Raw genomic sequence first — 17,155 nt, 5'->3', positions numbered from 1 at the left:
TTCCTGATTTCTTTTAAAATATGTATGTATTATTTGTTTTACAGATATACATTGCAAAACTAAGCGGACAAGCAAGGAGCCAATGCTATTCTAGCTTTATCGCAAGCCTTTGTCAATAAAGATTATAATAATAAATAAAATAAAGTGTATATATGTTATGTTATATTTCATTGAATTTTATTTTTTACAAAAGTTTTACAGTGTAAGTGCGTTCATGCAATTTTGCCGCGCCCTTCTGCCTTCAGAATAATATTCTGTTGACCTTATCGGTTCACTATTTTCATCATTCGATGGGTCTTCTGGTGGCATGGCCTCATCAGTGAATATGCCACGTTTTTGCAGCATATTGTGGAATATTACACATGTATAGATGATAGCTGCCGCATTTTTGTGCGAATATCTAAGAACGCGCTCTTTGGATAGACACCGAAATCGTGATTTCAGGACTCCAAAGGCACGTTCAATTGTGTTCCTTGCTTTTATATGTGTTTTATTGAAAATCTCTTCGCTAGCGGAAGAAGGTGTTGCTATTGGTGTTAGTAGCCATGGCTCCAAAGGATAGCCTGAATCACCTAAAAGCCATTTAAATGCTCCCAAAATGTGTTCCCTGATGAGTTTGATTCTCACCGGCGAAGTTGTCCGTATACCGGCGTCATGACAAGATCCTGGGAATCGTGCATTGACGTTTTGAAAAATTAGTTCGTCGTTGCAAATCTAGGAATGGGGTTATTAGTTATAAACATTACAAAATGTTGATAAACCAGTATTTATTTTTTATAAACTCACGGCTTCAACATTAATGCTGTAGTATCCCTTGCGATTCATATACTCATGAGGTACTACTCCAGCAATTAAAGATTGCGGGGAAAGTATTGCAATATGTGTGCAGTCAATAGCACCTATGACGCCTTTTATTCCGAATTTGTTATGGAAGCTGCAAATTTTAAGCCGTTGAAATGGTGCAAATGTATATTTTGTACCATGTTTAAAACTTAAAAAACTAATTTCAAAGTGTTTGTGTTCCACTACCATTTTGCAAATTTGCTCAATACATCTCGACACGCTTGGTTGACTCATTGCCGAGAAGTGGCAGTTTCCTATAACGCTTTGGTAGGAGCCATTTGCCAGAAAATATAGTACTGAAACAAACTGAAAGTAATATGTTGTAATGCCTACCTATATATTTTTATTAATATATCAAGCCCACCCGAAGCTCAAATGGAATTCTCGAATTCCGATCAAACTTGTCAAGTGGTTTGAGATCTTGAATAAGTTCCCAGCAGAAGGATTTCGGGAATCTTAAAAACCTCCTGAAAACGTCTTCTTCCAGAAGGAATGGGTCTTCCGTGCTGCGTAAACTTGCCAGAATCCGTCTACGCATGTTTCTAAAACGTCAATAAATACACAATTATTCGTGTTCTTAAGAAATTTTTACCCAAAACATATTACTTCGCTTCATTTTCGCGTTTTTTTTTTTTGCAATATATATAAAATAATTAATTCCTCTTCCATATTTTTCGTTTTGTGAGCTGCTCAGAAGTAGATCACTAATTAGTGACTTTTTTTTGAGACTAATGACGTGAGATTGCTTACTGAATACCAACTAGTCTCAAAATCCAATTTCACCACGAAAAGTCTCAATTAGTGACTTGAGACTGCTTACAGAATTCGGGCATAAGTCTTATTATTTCCTCCTCATATAAGATATGTTTACCTAGGTGTTTGTTCCGCTTATGCAGCAGAACTGGAAACGATGTGAGGACATATTTGGCGCTTTCATCTTCCTCCCTACAGAACTTGTAAACTGCATTCGAGCATATTCCTAGAATGGTGATTCTATATACAATGCCCTGATAGAACTCCTGTGATGATTCTAAAATTATTCCTATTTAATTCCATACAATCTTTAAATCGGTTCATATCATTGATTTTGACTCCGATAAACCAAATTGCCCCAGTATGAAATTCTTTATATTTCATCTACTTCCTGAGTAAGAGAGAAATTAACCTTTCCTAGGCCACAATATGACACTGGGTCTATAAATGTGGAGACCGTCCCTTCCGGGTTAATTTATCTGCCCTGAAATATACTGGTTACTGGAATGTGAAATATCTGAATTGTTCAAAGCGAGGAACTGTATTTTTCTATGCCGACCTAACTATTTTTATGAGGAATTTTTCAACACTATAAGTGAATATATAATAAAAAACAGATATGGCAGTCGTCGCCTGGGCAATATGGTCGCTATAGACGCGTCCTTATTAAGAAACCCTATAATATAACAAAGGCTCAAAAATGAATGCAAAAAACTAAAACAAAACACATAAAGTGTTTTTATGTACTTGTACATACATACATACTATATATTACCAACCAGCGGGGAATTAATTTTTTGCTCTGCCTTTCAATTCATTTGCTGACTTCCCTGAGATCGGACACTGCACACAGGCATGCACATTTGGCCTTGAACCTGAACAAAAATTCTTCGGGTGTATAAATTTTCGGATTCGCTGCATTGTGTGCAACGTCTGGGGTTGATGTATGTACATACATTTTGCGATATTCCCTTTTTCGTATAGTTTGTTTTTTGCCACTGCTGTTTATCTTTAGAAAAGTTTAAGCTCAAATCATTTATTCCTTAAAAGCGATAGTGCTTTTGCATACATTTATTTTTCTTTATGCACTCAAATATTTTTGGTTCATTCTTTTTGGAAAATTTTGGAACATAAAACTTGAGATTTAAAGGACGAATATTGAATTTAATTTCTAGTTGGTATGCTAAAATTTTAAAAGTTTCAGACGTTACGGGAACGAACCATGAAATCCAGATACTTTTGTAGCGGTTAATTGCAGTTGAAGGTGTTATTATCCGTTTTTTGGGATGCGAAAGGAATTTTGTATTATTATAATTTATTGCAATCTTTAAATATTTTTGTTACCTTTTAGACCAGATGAAAGAAACAATTCATAAAAAAACCCCAGTTTGCAAAAAAAAAAAATTCTTTTTAATCGGGAAAATGCACCGCGTCACAAGAGCATTTTGAGAATGGCTAAAATCCATGAATTAAAGTTCGAAGTATTGAAGCATCCAACGTATTCACCTTATTTGGCCCTTAGCAACTTGCAACTGCTTCGAGACCTAAAAAAATTCATGCGTGAAAAACGTTTTTCATCAAATGAAACAGCTGTGGAAGCGTATTTTGCATCACTTCCAGATTCCTACTTCAGGGATCGAATTCATAAATTGGAATTTCATTCGAACAAGTGTATTTAAGTTCAAGGAGGCTATACTCAATAGTAAAGTGTGTTTCAAACCATAAAATTTTGTTTTTCTTATCGAACCGCAAAACTTGTTGAACAGCCAATAGGCTTGAAGATTTTTTTGTGACACTTTGATCACATACATTTTTGTGTTATTTTTTAAATGTGCGAAAAAATCGGAAAAATACCGAAACATAAAAAAATGAGCGAGTGTGATAACACTACAATTTCAACTTTACGTTGAGAAAACTTCAATACGAAATTAGTAACCAAGTTAGATTTAGTAGGGTTATAAATATTTCTGGAACTTATTTTAACTGCCAAGCAGCAAAAATAGTACTTTGAATGTTAAATGCTCGAATTTTTTCTATATATAGAAGAAAATACCCAGCACCTTGCGCAGAAAAAATTGTCAAAAATCAAGGTGATTTTTGAGCCACTTCAAACTTGTACTTTAATAATACAGAATATAATGGACTACAAAATGGCATATTCGAAAATTTTCCTGAAATTTGGATTACATTTCAATGCCGAATTTCAATAAATTTTTTACAAAATCTAAGACTTTGCGTTATATGAGTTTTGTTGTAGTATGAACTGTATTTTTATAAGAAAATAATTGAAATAAAAAAATAAATAGTCAAAACTTGTTACTGGCTGCAGCTTCAGGTTTGCAAAAACGCAATAAAAATGGTGTTGATTTTTTAGTGTCGGGATTTCAGTGTTCGCTACTGAGTTTTGCTTGAATAATTAAAGTCAAAAAGTCACAAGTATGTATTGTGCAAGCTTTTGCAGTAACTTAGAAGGCCAGGTTGCATTTTTAGATCGTACTGAGATTTAGACAATATACAGCTCACGGCAAACGATAGCATCTCAACATTTATAGAACCATACAAATTCAAAGTTTAAGCTTTATGCGAAAACTAAAAAAACTTCTACAAAACTTGTCCCCACAATTCCACGATTTTTAATTAGAATTTGTAGGACAATTTTTGATATGCCATTTTAAAACTTTTTTAATTTTAGAATTATAAGGTGCAAGTTTGAAATTGTGAATAGCTCGTGCTATTAATTACTTTGTATGTACCAAGTAACTTTTTGTAAGCAAGCAAGTTTTCAGAAAACAGTGAACAAATCACCTTATTGTGCAAACTTTTGAGGTAACTTGAGAGCTACGTTTTCATTATGCAATCATACAGGGATTTGGGCATCAGGCGTGGGCGCCACACCAAGTCATACCAAAGTGACACCATATCTTTCATCGGAATTGGCATTGCTTTAAAATGTATAGAATGCATACAAGAATTTATAGCGGGACCGCCATATTAAAGATTTTGACTGCTGATAAAATATCAGACCGTTTTAATATGCGTCTCAAAAAAGTTTCCCATAATTATCAATCGAAAGCGAAACTTTATAAAACATTACTTGCGAAATATATATTTAAGTAGTTAAACCGAAAAAGTGTCAACGGTAATTACTGCGTAGTAAAAGTATGTAATTTTGTAATATATCAGTGAGCGTAAAAGGAAGGTGTAACAAACACATTACAGCCTATTAGTTTTTCTCCTTTAGCTTTTCTCAAGAGTAAAATTAACTGCGACACGCCGACTGATATGACAATGTTTGTAAACAACTATTTCAGGTACACATACATTTTATTTAGGTGCAATAAAAGCCCTGTGGAGGCGTTAAAGAGTCAGCAAACTCATTCGTAGTTGTCACCATAAAAAACAGGATGGCCCGTACAAAAAAATAACATTCGGTATTGCGACGTTTGCTCATGAGCGAATGAAAGGAGTGGGCATTACATACATGTAGTAATTACATGTGATGCGTAGAAAATAGGTCTGGAAAATATAGCTATCTGAGTGTTTACGGTCTTTATTACATATGCACGTGTATGCTCCATTATGCGTAAACATAAGCTATTAGCCGAAGGGAGCCATACAAAGAAATTTTCGTCACTTATTTACTGCTGTGAAGAATGCAAAAGCACGCCAACTGTCAACAAAAAAAATGAAATTGATCCAAAAAACTGCTGACAAATTTGGACATATGTATGCGAAACTTAAATGACATCACCGCCACATTTAAAGCATACCAACATTTCTTATTTATGCTACCAACACATTTCTTTTCTTCCCTTTTCATGTTTTGACGCTATACAGTAAAAAATAAAAACATTTCTTTATTTGCTTATTTTGATAGGAGTATGCTACACATTAAATACTCGCCCATGGCTACAAACATATGTATGTGTGTATGTATGAATGCGCGACTACCCTGCAGAGAAAAGCTACACTAGTATAGAAACATTCCACTTCAAATACTGGTATTTTACAAGTATAGAAGAAATTGTACTAGTTCATCATTGTCTAGAATAATACCAGTAGTAAAATTATCAATTTGTCAGTAAATTATTTGCGTTTTGTTTAGATAACAGTAGCAATATACTCGCAGCAATCGGGCACCTATCCCTGTCACAGTTTCCTTTAATTTTTTCACTAACCTTGGAATTGTCAACACATCGGTCGGTTATTTCTATAAAAAATCACAAAATTTTGCGATATGTTGTACTAAAAGAACGCCCAGTTTCATAAGTTTCAATAATTCAAAAGATAGAACACGCACTGGTTGAGCTGAAAAGTGAACTAGTAGTTTTCTAGCTCACAACTGGTACTTTTCCCTGCAGGGTACGAACTACATCCGCTCGCTCTCTGTTTACTGCAGACAGCCAAAAAGATACCGAAAGAGTCATGACATTGATGTTGAGAGTTTTATATAAAAGTTTATGCATTCTGATATCTTGTTATCGTCTTATGTTTTGAAGAGCTTTTATTCCATTTTTTGTTTCCTCCTAATTAACACTAAACCTACCATGGCGGGTCAAATGACCCATTTTAAACTTTTTTTCAGAAGATTTTGGAAATAACATTATTAAATCGCCGTTTTCTTTCACGACTTTTATTAAAAAATACATCGAATGTATTTTTCAAAATTTACTCCTCTCTTGCTAATTGTTTTACCGAGAAATATATGTGATCTGCTCTAACTACCCTAACGGGTCATTTGACCCATGCACAGATTGTGTCTCTTGATTGAGTTATATTTATTGCAGACTGACGGATGAATAGCCAATTTCGTTCTACTACAAGCGAGCATTACAGTAAAAATTTCAAGTTATAGTGCTATTTTGTGAATTAAAAATTCTTATTTGATAATTTTACATATAATTCTTATCCCAAAAATGTCAAAAGATATTTGAAATCATTGGAAGTTATAAATAACATAGATGAAGAGTGTTTGGAATTCAGTGAGGAGCAACTGTCTGAAAGTAAAGTAGATAACATAGTACAATATAATAATTCATTGGACAGTACAGATGAATGTGAGTCCTCAGGTAAAGAAAGCGAAGACGAGAAAAAGACCGTTATCGAGTTCAGAAAGTGAAAAATATGTGGAAGGTCGATGTACTGAAATTGCGCCTGATGGTACAATTTGGCAAGAAATAGAACAAAGCTCAACACCTGGACGTTCTCCAATTTTTAGGGAGGTTGTAGGCCCGACAGCGTATGCCAAACGAAATATAATGAAGGGCAAAGTAAGAACTGCATTTTCTTTGATTATTGTCAATCGTGTAATGGAGCACATAAGAAAATGCACAGAAGAAGAAGCCTCTCGAGTATTGGGAGCTCAATGGAATTTTACTCCTGCAAAAGTAAATGTATTTATTGGTCTTCTATGTATATGCACGGCTTATATCAGGCAAAAAATTCTAACATTTCATATCTATCACTAAATGGGGTCTAGCCAGCAACGAAGCCAGCGTTTACAAAATGATAAATTCGCTCTAATCTCAGAAGTATGGTACAAATTCATCAAGAATAGCCAAAATTGTTAGAAGCCTGTGTAACATGTAACTATCGATGAACACCTCTTCGAAAACAAAGTAGATTTACACAATATATGCCAAACAAACCGAATAAGTTTGGTATCAAATTTTGGTTGGCATCTGATGTCAGCACTAAATACATCATAAATGGATTTTCATATTTGGAAAAGGAAGAAAAAAGAGGTGCTTCAACTCCGCTTGCGAAATTCGTTGTTCTCAAACTAATGGAACAGTTCACAGGATGCGAAAGAAGCGTCACTACAGATAATTTCTTTACAAGCGCTTCACTCGCTACGAAACTATTAGGAAAGATAACCACTCTTTTGGAAACGATTCGCGGAAGCATAAGAGAACTGCCCAAATTAGCCAAGTAGAAGAAAGATGGTGCGCCACGCTTCTCAACAAAACTATATAAATCGAGCCATTATTCACTTACCATTTATAAAAGTAAGGCAAACAAAAAAAAGTGCTTTTACAAAGCGCAAAACATAAATCTGTAAGCATTGAAACATATGGCAAGCGTAAACCAGAACGATAAGATTTTACAATAATACTAAGTACGGTGTAGAGATGACGAATCAGATGGCCAGAAAATACTCAGTGAAATCAAAATCGCAAAGATGGCCTGCGCAGATTTTCTTCAATATTCTTGACCTGGCTGGAATCAACTCAAGAGTTTTATATAGAGAAACAATCGGCAAAAACACCTCTAGATAACAATTTTTATTTTAATTAGCTGAAGAACTTGCCGAAAGAAGATTTTCAACAGGAGCAAAAACAAAGCAAAGAATAAACTATTTTTATGTTTTTTAAATTTAATACAATATATAAACTATTTTGAATAATTAATTGAAAACAATTGTTTCATTCATGTACTAAATTGGCCTAATTGATATATTTTTCGCTAGACTTAGTAATATATATAACATTTTAAAGGCGGGTCATTTGGCCCACTTTGGTAGGAATAGGAATACATAAAGTATCGGTAGGTTTAGTGTTAAATTTTGTTACCTTTATTTGTGCGTGTGTTGAGCGTTAGATTTTTACTACGTAATAGAAAGAACGTACAAAGACCAAAAGTTGGCAACAGGCACGAAAGTGTTTTACTTTCTTAGAATTTCGGCTGAATCACAAAATTATACTAACACAGGAAGTGGCACTATAAAATTATTGTGTTTTGCGGTATGCATTATTTCAACTCAGCTTATCAGCGAAACTAAGCTTAAACGCTCACTGGTACAGGATTGATTCAAATCTAAAGTTTATTTTTCTGAACAAAAGTAGATGTTGCATTCCATCTAAAATTTCTCCAGGAGATAAGCGAACAAAGAAAGAAAACGAGCGAATAAAGAGCTACAATCGAAAAAAATTATGCCAAGTTCAGTGTGGGCATACAGCAGTACGACGTCGAATGGAGTCGGGAAGCTGCAGTTTGTGGAAGCAAATATAGACCGATTTGTTTATCTACACATCGCGAAGAGTAGGTTAGGTTAGGTTATGGTGGTAGTCGGTCTGTGCGACCAACTCACTTATCACTGTGCGACACAGGAACCTCATTTATCTTTCTTCGTGGCTTTTATGAAGCTCAGATTGGTCCCATTCCCATCCCAGACAGTTCCATAAGAGAATTGAAAAAATATTTACCTCATCTCGAAGAGTAGCTTGCAAGAATTAAGTGGGTCTGAGTAGCGAATGGTATTTCCAATAGGACAACAACTCAAACAACGTGCCAAAACTACTCCATTCGCCAGCCTAATCACTGGACTTCAACCCGTTATAGTATTTCATGAGTAGAGGGATGCATACGTAAAGAAACAATGAACTGAAGGATAATTTGGGGAGCGAGTGTAACCCAAAAACGGCTGAAACAACAGAAAAAAACTTGTTTCTTTCGTGAACAATCGGTTGGTCCCAATAGTAGAGGCCAAAGAGAGGTCTAAATATTTATTTGATTTAAAGTAAAGGAAGGTTTTTTGTTTGAAAGAAACACTTTCCTGTACTGTGATTTTTTTTTTTTTTGGTTGTGCATTATATTATTTTGAAACATTAAACGTTTTTATTTTTTTTTTAATTTCTTGTTGCTCTTTACTCAACATATTTTTGCGTTCACTTCATTAATGTAAACTCAATCTGTTAGTAGTAATTTAATTAATAGTATTTTATGTTTATATTAGTAGATAAACTATGTAACTGGTAAGTAAATAAGTAGTGTATAAACAACTTAGTGTCTTGCTCTAATTGCAACTACGAAATTCATGCCAAATCCAATTCTAAACTGGATCTAAGGTTATTTACAAATTATCAGCATTTTTTGATATATTTTTTTCTAATATTTTATTGTAACAACGAAGGGGGAAAATCTACTTAATTGGTATAGATAGACAGAGAAGAGAAACATGCAGAAAGTGAAATGTGATTTTTGGCAGAAATGTGTGACTTGTGAAAATAGGATGACAGGAGTTTTATGAAGACATAACGGGAAAAAAATTAAGCCCCATTAAAATAAAGAAAATCCGCAGACCGCAGTCGTGAAATAAATGAAATTTATTTTATCAAAATTAAGACATTTCATTTATGAATGACTTAATGAATTAATGGTTGCTCGATGATACCCATGTGGGTTATGCAAATGAGTAGAAGAAACCAATTCAACAACAAAAGTGCATTCAGATTTTGGTATGCAAACATGAGCTAATTTCTGTAACAATAATAACAACATCAATGCGAATAACAGGAGATGAACAAATCGAACGAAAGAACAAACAATGGCTGCTTACTCAGCGCAAATCAAATTTCAAACATTGTTCTTTTCGTTCGACAGATTGATGGATACTGAAATATTAAAATGGCACACACACGTCGCACGATGCAGTCAAACAATTTGCAGTCCGACTGACCTGTTCAATGATGTGGCCGACGATGCTGCAAACTTTACAGCCGCTGACGCTGCAGCCGCTCCACTACTCATCTGGGTCGATTCTAACGACAGTGCACGTGGCACCAAACGTCCACCACTGCTGTGTTGCTGTTGGTGTATCGCCGTAGGCATACGTTTGAAGTTCGTGCCCAACGCTTGATCGTAGCTATTGGACATTCTAATAGGTGTTTGCACACCACCGAGAGACGTTTGCGACTCTGGCGAACTGCCGTAGAAGGCCGAATAGGGATAAGCACCGGTCGTCGGGCTGGCACTGTAGGCCACGTGGGTAGGTGAAGTTGGCAGTTGAGGCGTTTGTTGACCACTTGACAAATGTTGTGGACTATTGCCGGCACTGATTGGTATAGGAATGGCACGACTAGTTGGGTAAATAGTTGGTGAGAATTGATCGGTTGCTTCATCCTCGTCCACATCCACATCCTCGTAATTTTGTGCGGCCGGCAATAATTTGTAGCGATCGTGACCGAGCGCCAGATTTGTATAAATATTGGTGTCGGAGCGACCTTGTATCCAAGGCCCGGATACTCTACTATTCTCCAGATTATGCGGTGAGTTGGCTTTCATGTAGTAAACCAACTGATCGGGCGGTAAGTTGTTATTATTACTGTTGATGTTGAAATTGCTTCCATTGGTACTATTGTTTAGCAACAAAACTCTGCGCTCATTTTGCGAGATCTTGAGTAGCGTAGAAATGGCGGGTGTTATTTGTGGCGTGCTGAAGGCTCGCTTTCGACTACTGCCATGGTACATGGCTTGCGAGAGACTCGATATGCTGAACGACGCATGACGGATGGTGTTGGTGTGGAAATTTTAGTTTGAAAAAAAATTTCAAACATTTTTTTATTTTTTTTTGATATTTAATATATTTTTCGAAAACGAAAGTAAAAGAATAGAAGAACAAAAGCACCAATTAGATAACTGAAATAAAATATACGAGTTACGACTTACTTAGTGATAGACGAGAGTATAAAGTAGGGAGGGGAGTAAGGAGAGCTGATTGATGTAGGAATATAAAGAGAGGAAAGGATAATTATAAGCATCGTTAATTAAACGATTAGGAGGAAGTGACGATCGGTTGCTGAAAATTCAGTTCTATTTATTGCATATTAAGTCCTATTCCAGCTACAAATAGGGAGTCAACTTTTATATAAAAAGAAAAGCATTTCTCGTATTAAAATTTACCAATTTACCAGCTGCTCACTTTTTTCATTCATTTTGTAATTTATTATCGATGGACAATGCGATTGTTTAATTGTTTTTTAGTGGTGCATTTGATTATCAACTTAGGTGAATAGAAAATCGCCTTTATACTTAATTACATAAATTATATTATTAGTAAGGGGCGGGTTCCATTAGAAGCCCTTGTTGTTAAATGTTATTGACTTACTATGTTATTTTCATGTCTATAACTACAATTTATCTCTTTCTGTTATATTAATCGACAAATGATTGATCCAGATAAGGATATGTAAGAAACTTTGAAATTTGTTTATATAAATTTGAAGGGTTGGGTACAACATTTGTATGATACTTCTGGCTGTTCTACTTGATCGAATTTTTTACTTCAAAATTTTTTATTGAACATTTTAAGAACCCTACGGATAATGGGAAGTGGCTCAAAATTTTCTTTTATTTTTTCAAATGAAGGTGTTGCGTATTTGTTGTTGTTGCGTATTTACTCCACTTTTTTTTACCGAAAAAATGCGAAATTTCGTGAAGAATAAAATTATCAAAAATCAACGAAAATTTTGAGCAACTTCAAATTTGCACTTTATTGCACCTACAGAGGAAAAATTTATCACAAATCACGATGAAAGAAGTAACTGGAGTACATATGCACATACTATTTGTTGTAGCGTCGGTATATTATTGTTGAACTGCCAACTGTTTTAACTTTTTTGGAGTTCTCAACTAATTCTAATTTTTTCATTGAAAATATACATTTTTTTCTTTAAAAAATACAGAATTATGGCAAAAAATAAATTTGTAGGCAGAATTTTAATATCCAGAATATCAATTAGAAATTATTTGGTCCTTTCAGAATTTTCAAAACACAAAATTACGACCGATTTCCCAATTTTTCCAGAATTTTTACCCAATAGAATATTTTAATGCGAAATTTCGGGCCGGGCCGCTCCCTATTCTATATTTGTACATTTATTGAGATTCCGATGGTATTTAATGAAATTTTTTGTGTTATTATTGTTAGCTAAAGAGTATGAATCCCACTGATTTAAATTTTTTTGGTTTTTTTTAAAATAGTGAGCATTTAAACATTATCTTTTTACCGAAATTTTTTTAACCACAAAAGCAATTAAATTATAACTTTAATTTTTCGGGTCAAAAATAAAAGTTAAAATTTGACTTTTAATTTTGAAGTTAAATAAAAAATTTAAAATTTGACTTTTATTTTTGCGCTCAATTAGAAAAGTTAAAATCTTTATATGTTTATGGTCAAATAAAAAAGCAAAAATTTTACTTTTTAAAATTTTACTTTTTTTACAAAAAAAAAAAAAAAAAACAGTTTACATTTTCGTAACAACACATCGAATTTTAATTAAAACAAACTATTAAAAACCACTCTGGTGTTACAATCCCCTTTTAGGCTAATTTTCTGCATAGTACTTTTAACTTTTATTTTTGGCTGGAAAATACAAATGAAACTTTAACTTTTATTTGTAATAGGAGAAATAAAACTTTGTCTTTTGAAAAAATTTAAGTCAGATTTTAATTTTTTTATCGAAAAAATAAAAGTGAAGTTTTAACTTTTTTTATTACCGACAACAAAAATAACAGTTATTTAGTGACTATTTTGAAAGACACAAAAAAAATAACAGTTACGGTTCTCGGTTTTGTACACATACCCTGTTGCTTTTTTTAATAAAAATTGAGCCACGTTTTCATATTTTAAAAACTATTTCAAATCTACCATTGATATTATCGATGTATTACCAAACTAGATTGTTAGTGCTTTGAAGGACATTTTGTTAAATTTTATTACATACGCGAATATTCGCTAAGGTTATTAGTAAAAAAATTTAAAAAAATTAGCCAAGATCGATTTAAACATCAGCATATATAAGATTTTTAAAATGCACATTGGGAACTAATTAAGGGGATAGATACCTGTAAAATTTGGGAAAAAAAAATTTTTATAAAATGTTAATATAATCCTTTAAGAATATGTCAAACAATTTTTAGAACGTAAATTTAAGTATTTCTTATATTATAGATCGTCAACCGTGACGACTTTATTCTTTTTCTTTTTTTCAAAACTATTTTCTTCGAATTGGCGTACACGATAACTCGAAAAGTTACTGACCAATCTCCCTGATATTTTGCACACATCTTTTTTATGATTTTACTTTCTATGTGTTTAAAGTTTTCGAAAATTTTTCGAAAAAATAATTTTTTCGAAGCAAAAATAAAGGCAAAATTCGGCCCAAAATTCATTTTTTTTAAGCATTTAATTCCGCGATTTTTTCCATTTTTTTTAATTCATATTGAAATTATGGCATTAATAAACAAAAACAATTTTGGTTTTGTGTGTTCAGGTCACTGACGCCGATGCTACAATGCCCGCCGATTGAAAAGCCCCGCTGCGACGTTCCTGAAAGAATTGAGTTTACATCCGCCATTTTAAATTATTAATATAAAAAAAAAATTTATATTAATATAGTTTAATGTATAAATAATTTTAATGAAAATCAGGGAAAATATGGCCGCTTACAGGTACCTATCCTCTTAAAACAACTCTGTAAAAAACAGGGGGGAATTATTTTCAAGGTAGTGAGGAGAATTCTAATTTATTATAGTCGTTCATATTTGAAATTTTTGCTGTTATATGGTTGCATAATTAAAACAAAACGAGTTAGTTTATTATTATTAGCTGCAGTTTTTTCAACCGACCAAACGTCTTTCAAGAATACTTTTATTTTATAGCTTAATGTTCATTTATAAAAAGTACATTTCCTGACAGATAAAACGCGGTCAATAACAACGTCGACATCTCCCACAAACAAAAAAAAAATAACTATATGAGTACAAATGGCACACTCTTATTATAAATCATTAAAAAAAGATGCACTTATGCACAAAACAATCATTTATCAATCAAAGGAAGGGGGCACTGAACTGGGTTATGAAATTTTCCTACTTTTCGGGAGTTTCGGAGTTACTATACTTTAGTATAAGTAAGTAAGCAGTAAAAAAGGCCGACGGAAAGGAAAACAAAATAAAACAAAACTCCAAACATCCAAGTTCACGGTTAATGCCAGTAACTTAACAGAATGAATGAAAAATGCTACTGAAAGGCAAAAGTTCTTTTATCTCAAAAAATTACAGACAAATTTACCTTCTTCATATTATTATTATTTAGTGTAAAATGCAATGCATTGGCGTTATAGAATATTCGTACGACAAAACTTTGTTATTACTGTACGTCGATTGTATTGTATATATATATTTTTTTTAAATATGGCATATTTTGTTTACTGGACTATTGGAAAAAACTATCAATGTTTATAAAGAGTATTTTTTTTTGGCAAATACTTCATGTTTTGGAACAAACAAATCAGACATTTCATATTGAACATTCTAATAATTTTTGTAATTTGATTTCTACGAAACAAATTAATCAACTTTGCAAATTCGCAAGCGCATGCAAATGCTCAAACAAATAACCAACTGGCAATTAATGTCACTCATACGCAGTGTACACCGCGTCACGGCAATTCAACCACGTCGATGGTGACAACGTTTCTAATATTTATTCAAAGCGCACATGGCTTTACATATACATACATATGTATGTGTTCGAGTATCACTGTGCACGCCTGCGTGTGGCCGACCATGCCATAAAAGTTTATTGGCGGCAGCAGTGATTGGGTATCTGCAATCAAAAGTGGAAGAATCAGCCACATCAGTAGCAGCTATTTGTTGTAACATTATATATGTATGCTTATAAAAAATAAAGCATGTGTGTGGGTGTTAGTTTGTTGTTTGTTTTTGTATACTTTGCCGCATATTACGCAACGCCAAACATTATGCGCGTTCTGCTCCAGTTATGCCAATTGAAAAATCTGTAAATCTCACATGCGACTGCTTTGCTTGCAGGCCAACGATGGCTCCAAAAAAGTTGAAAATTTCCGAAAAGAAGTTGCTATACAAAAACAATAAAATAAAAATATTTACGCTGGAGAGTATGCTGTTGCAACGAATTGCGCTAAATGCAAGTGCCCCATCATATGCCCCATGGACATGCAGACATATGTGTGCGGGCCTGTTGTGCGATCGGGTTGGTGTTATTTATTTCCTCTCTTTGTTTACAAGTGTGTGCATAATATTTCCATTTTGGCGCGCATAATAGCAAAAACAAAATGTAATGAAAATAAATAAAAAAATACAGTAGAAATGTACGGACGCTAGTGGGGTTGTGAGCGAGCTGGCGTTGATTGTCTGGTTCCACGCTCTGCTATGGCGGTTGGCGAAGTATGTTGCTTTTGGCACTGGCTGCCAATTCGTTTCGATTTCGAATTCATTGTTATGAAAATTTTGCTTCCGGAAACGTGCGACTTCCATACACAGAGTTGCATTGTTTGTGTGAATGTGTAAACTGGTCGGTAGCTACCAGCGACATGTTTACATGCTTCGGTCCGCTGGCGTTGGATGACGTTGCAGTTTGCGGCACTGCTGGCGAATCTGTGGCAGCTAATTATGGTTGCAACAAGTTGAACTATCGACAAATCTATATTTTATTGTTGTTGTTGTCGTTCAATCGTACAACAACTGGCAAAACAAATCAACAAGAGGAGGTTTAATCAAATAACTACAAAAGTAACAAAGAAACCAAAATTGAGGCATTGTTTGTTGTTTAAAACACACACACATGCACATTTTCAATCACACACACGTTTAGCCACATAAAACTGCCAAGTGAGGGCATGACACCGAAACTAGAATGGAGGTGCCGCGAAGCCGTTTTGGCTATATCTGTACGGTGTGGTAAGGCATCCGGGTGCCAATTACACTAATTTTTTCCCAACAAAATTAGAAAATATCTAAGAGTAAAAGATTTAAACAAATGTATAAAATTAAAAAACAAAAATTAACAAAACTAAAAAAACAAAATATTAAAAAAAAATTTTTTTAAATTTAAAATAAAAAAAAAAGCTAATAAAAATTTTTTTTAATTTAAAATTTAAAAAAATATATATGTATATATATACATAAAATTAAAAAAAAAACTATTAAAAAAAAATTTAAAATAAAAAAATTTATATAAAAAATAAAATTATATAAAATTAGAAATTAGAAATAAAATATATAATATATATAAGAAATACACAATATATATATATATATATATATATATATTTATAATTAATATATATACATAATTAGAAAAAAAATTACAACATTAGAAAAAAATAGATATAAAATAAAATAAAAAATTATATATATAATTAAAACAATATCTAAAACGAAAATAAAATACATCCAAGTTGGTAAGAACCACAATTTCAGCTTCATTAAAGATACAAATTTCTAGAGATGCTGGCCCAAAGCAGGTTGTCTTTGCTTTGAAAACTTCTATGGCCAATTGTATCTTTAAATATATATATATATATAGTTGCCGCGAGGAGGTCCTCCTCCTATTTGTGGTGTGCGTCATTGCCTGCGGAGGGGCGACCGCTATTAGAAAAATGTTTCTCTTAATTTTATTGTTTCACCGAGGTTCGAACCTACGTTCTCTCTGTGAATTCCGAATGGTAGTCAAGCACCAACCCATTCGGCTACGGCGGCCGCCGGTATCTTTAAACGCTATCAGAATAATATGAAGAAAAAAACGAACTGATGCATGAAATTCAAATGCCAAAGGCCAGTAAAGCGCTATCAAATAGAACACTGCTCTATTCGAAACTTTAAATCGCTTCAAGCGCGTGAAGTAAAACTGCCCATATGGGCAACTTTCGTATATTCCCGAACATTTCCGCTACTATTTGACGCAGGTGTCCATTATTTGGTATTGATTCAATGTTACGGTGCAAGAGAGTGTACG

General features: G+C 33.5%; 2 protein-coding genes across 2 annotated transcripts in view; both read right to left on the bottom strand.

Annotated features, from left to right (window-relative positions):
- Positions 1-1,381, bottom strand: part of LOC129248839 (putative nuclease HARBI1) — a 51,029-nt gene extending 49,648 nt beyond the window's left edge. The window contains exons 1-3 of the mRNA XM_054888451.1: positions 1,208-1,381; positions 787-1,149; positions 200-714 (exon numbers count right to left, since the gene is read on the bottom strand). Of these exons, the coding sequence (XP_054744426.1) occupies positions 200-714; positions 787-1,149; positions 1,208-1,381 (1,052 nt within the window). The remainder of the gene's footprint in view (positions 1-199; positions 715-786; positions 1,150-1,207) is intronic.
- Positions 1,382-6,532: 5,151 nt separating this feature from the next.
- Positions 6,533-17,155, bottom strand: part of LOC129248838 (protein bunched, class 2/F/G isoform-like) — a 99,892-nt gene continuing 89,269 nt past the window's right edge. Inside the window, exons 5-6 of the mRNA XM_054888450.1 lie at positions 10,055-10,867; positions 6,533-6,593 (exon numbers count right to left, since the gene is read on the bottom strand). Of these exons, the coding sequence (XP_054744425.1) occupies positions 6,533-6,593; positions 10,055-10,867 (874 nt within the window). The remainder of the gene's footprint in view (positions 6,594-10,054; positions 10,868-17,155) is intronic.

This window comes from Anastrepha obliqua, chromosome 5 (genome assembly GCF_027943255.1).
Source record: "Anastrepha obliqua isolate idAnaObli1 chromosome 5, idAnaObli1_1.0, whole genome shotgun sequence".
Classification (NCBI taxonomy): domain Eukaryota; kingdom Metazoa; phylum Arthropoda; class Insecta; order Diptera; family Tephritidae; genus Anastrepha; species Anastrepha obliqua.
This window is presented reverse-complemented; position numbering and strand designations above follow the sequence as displayed.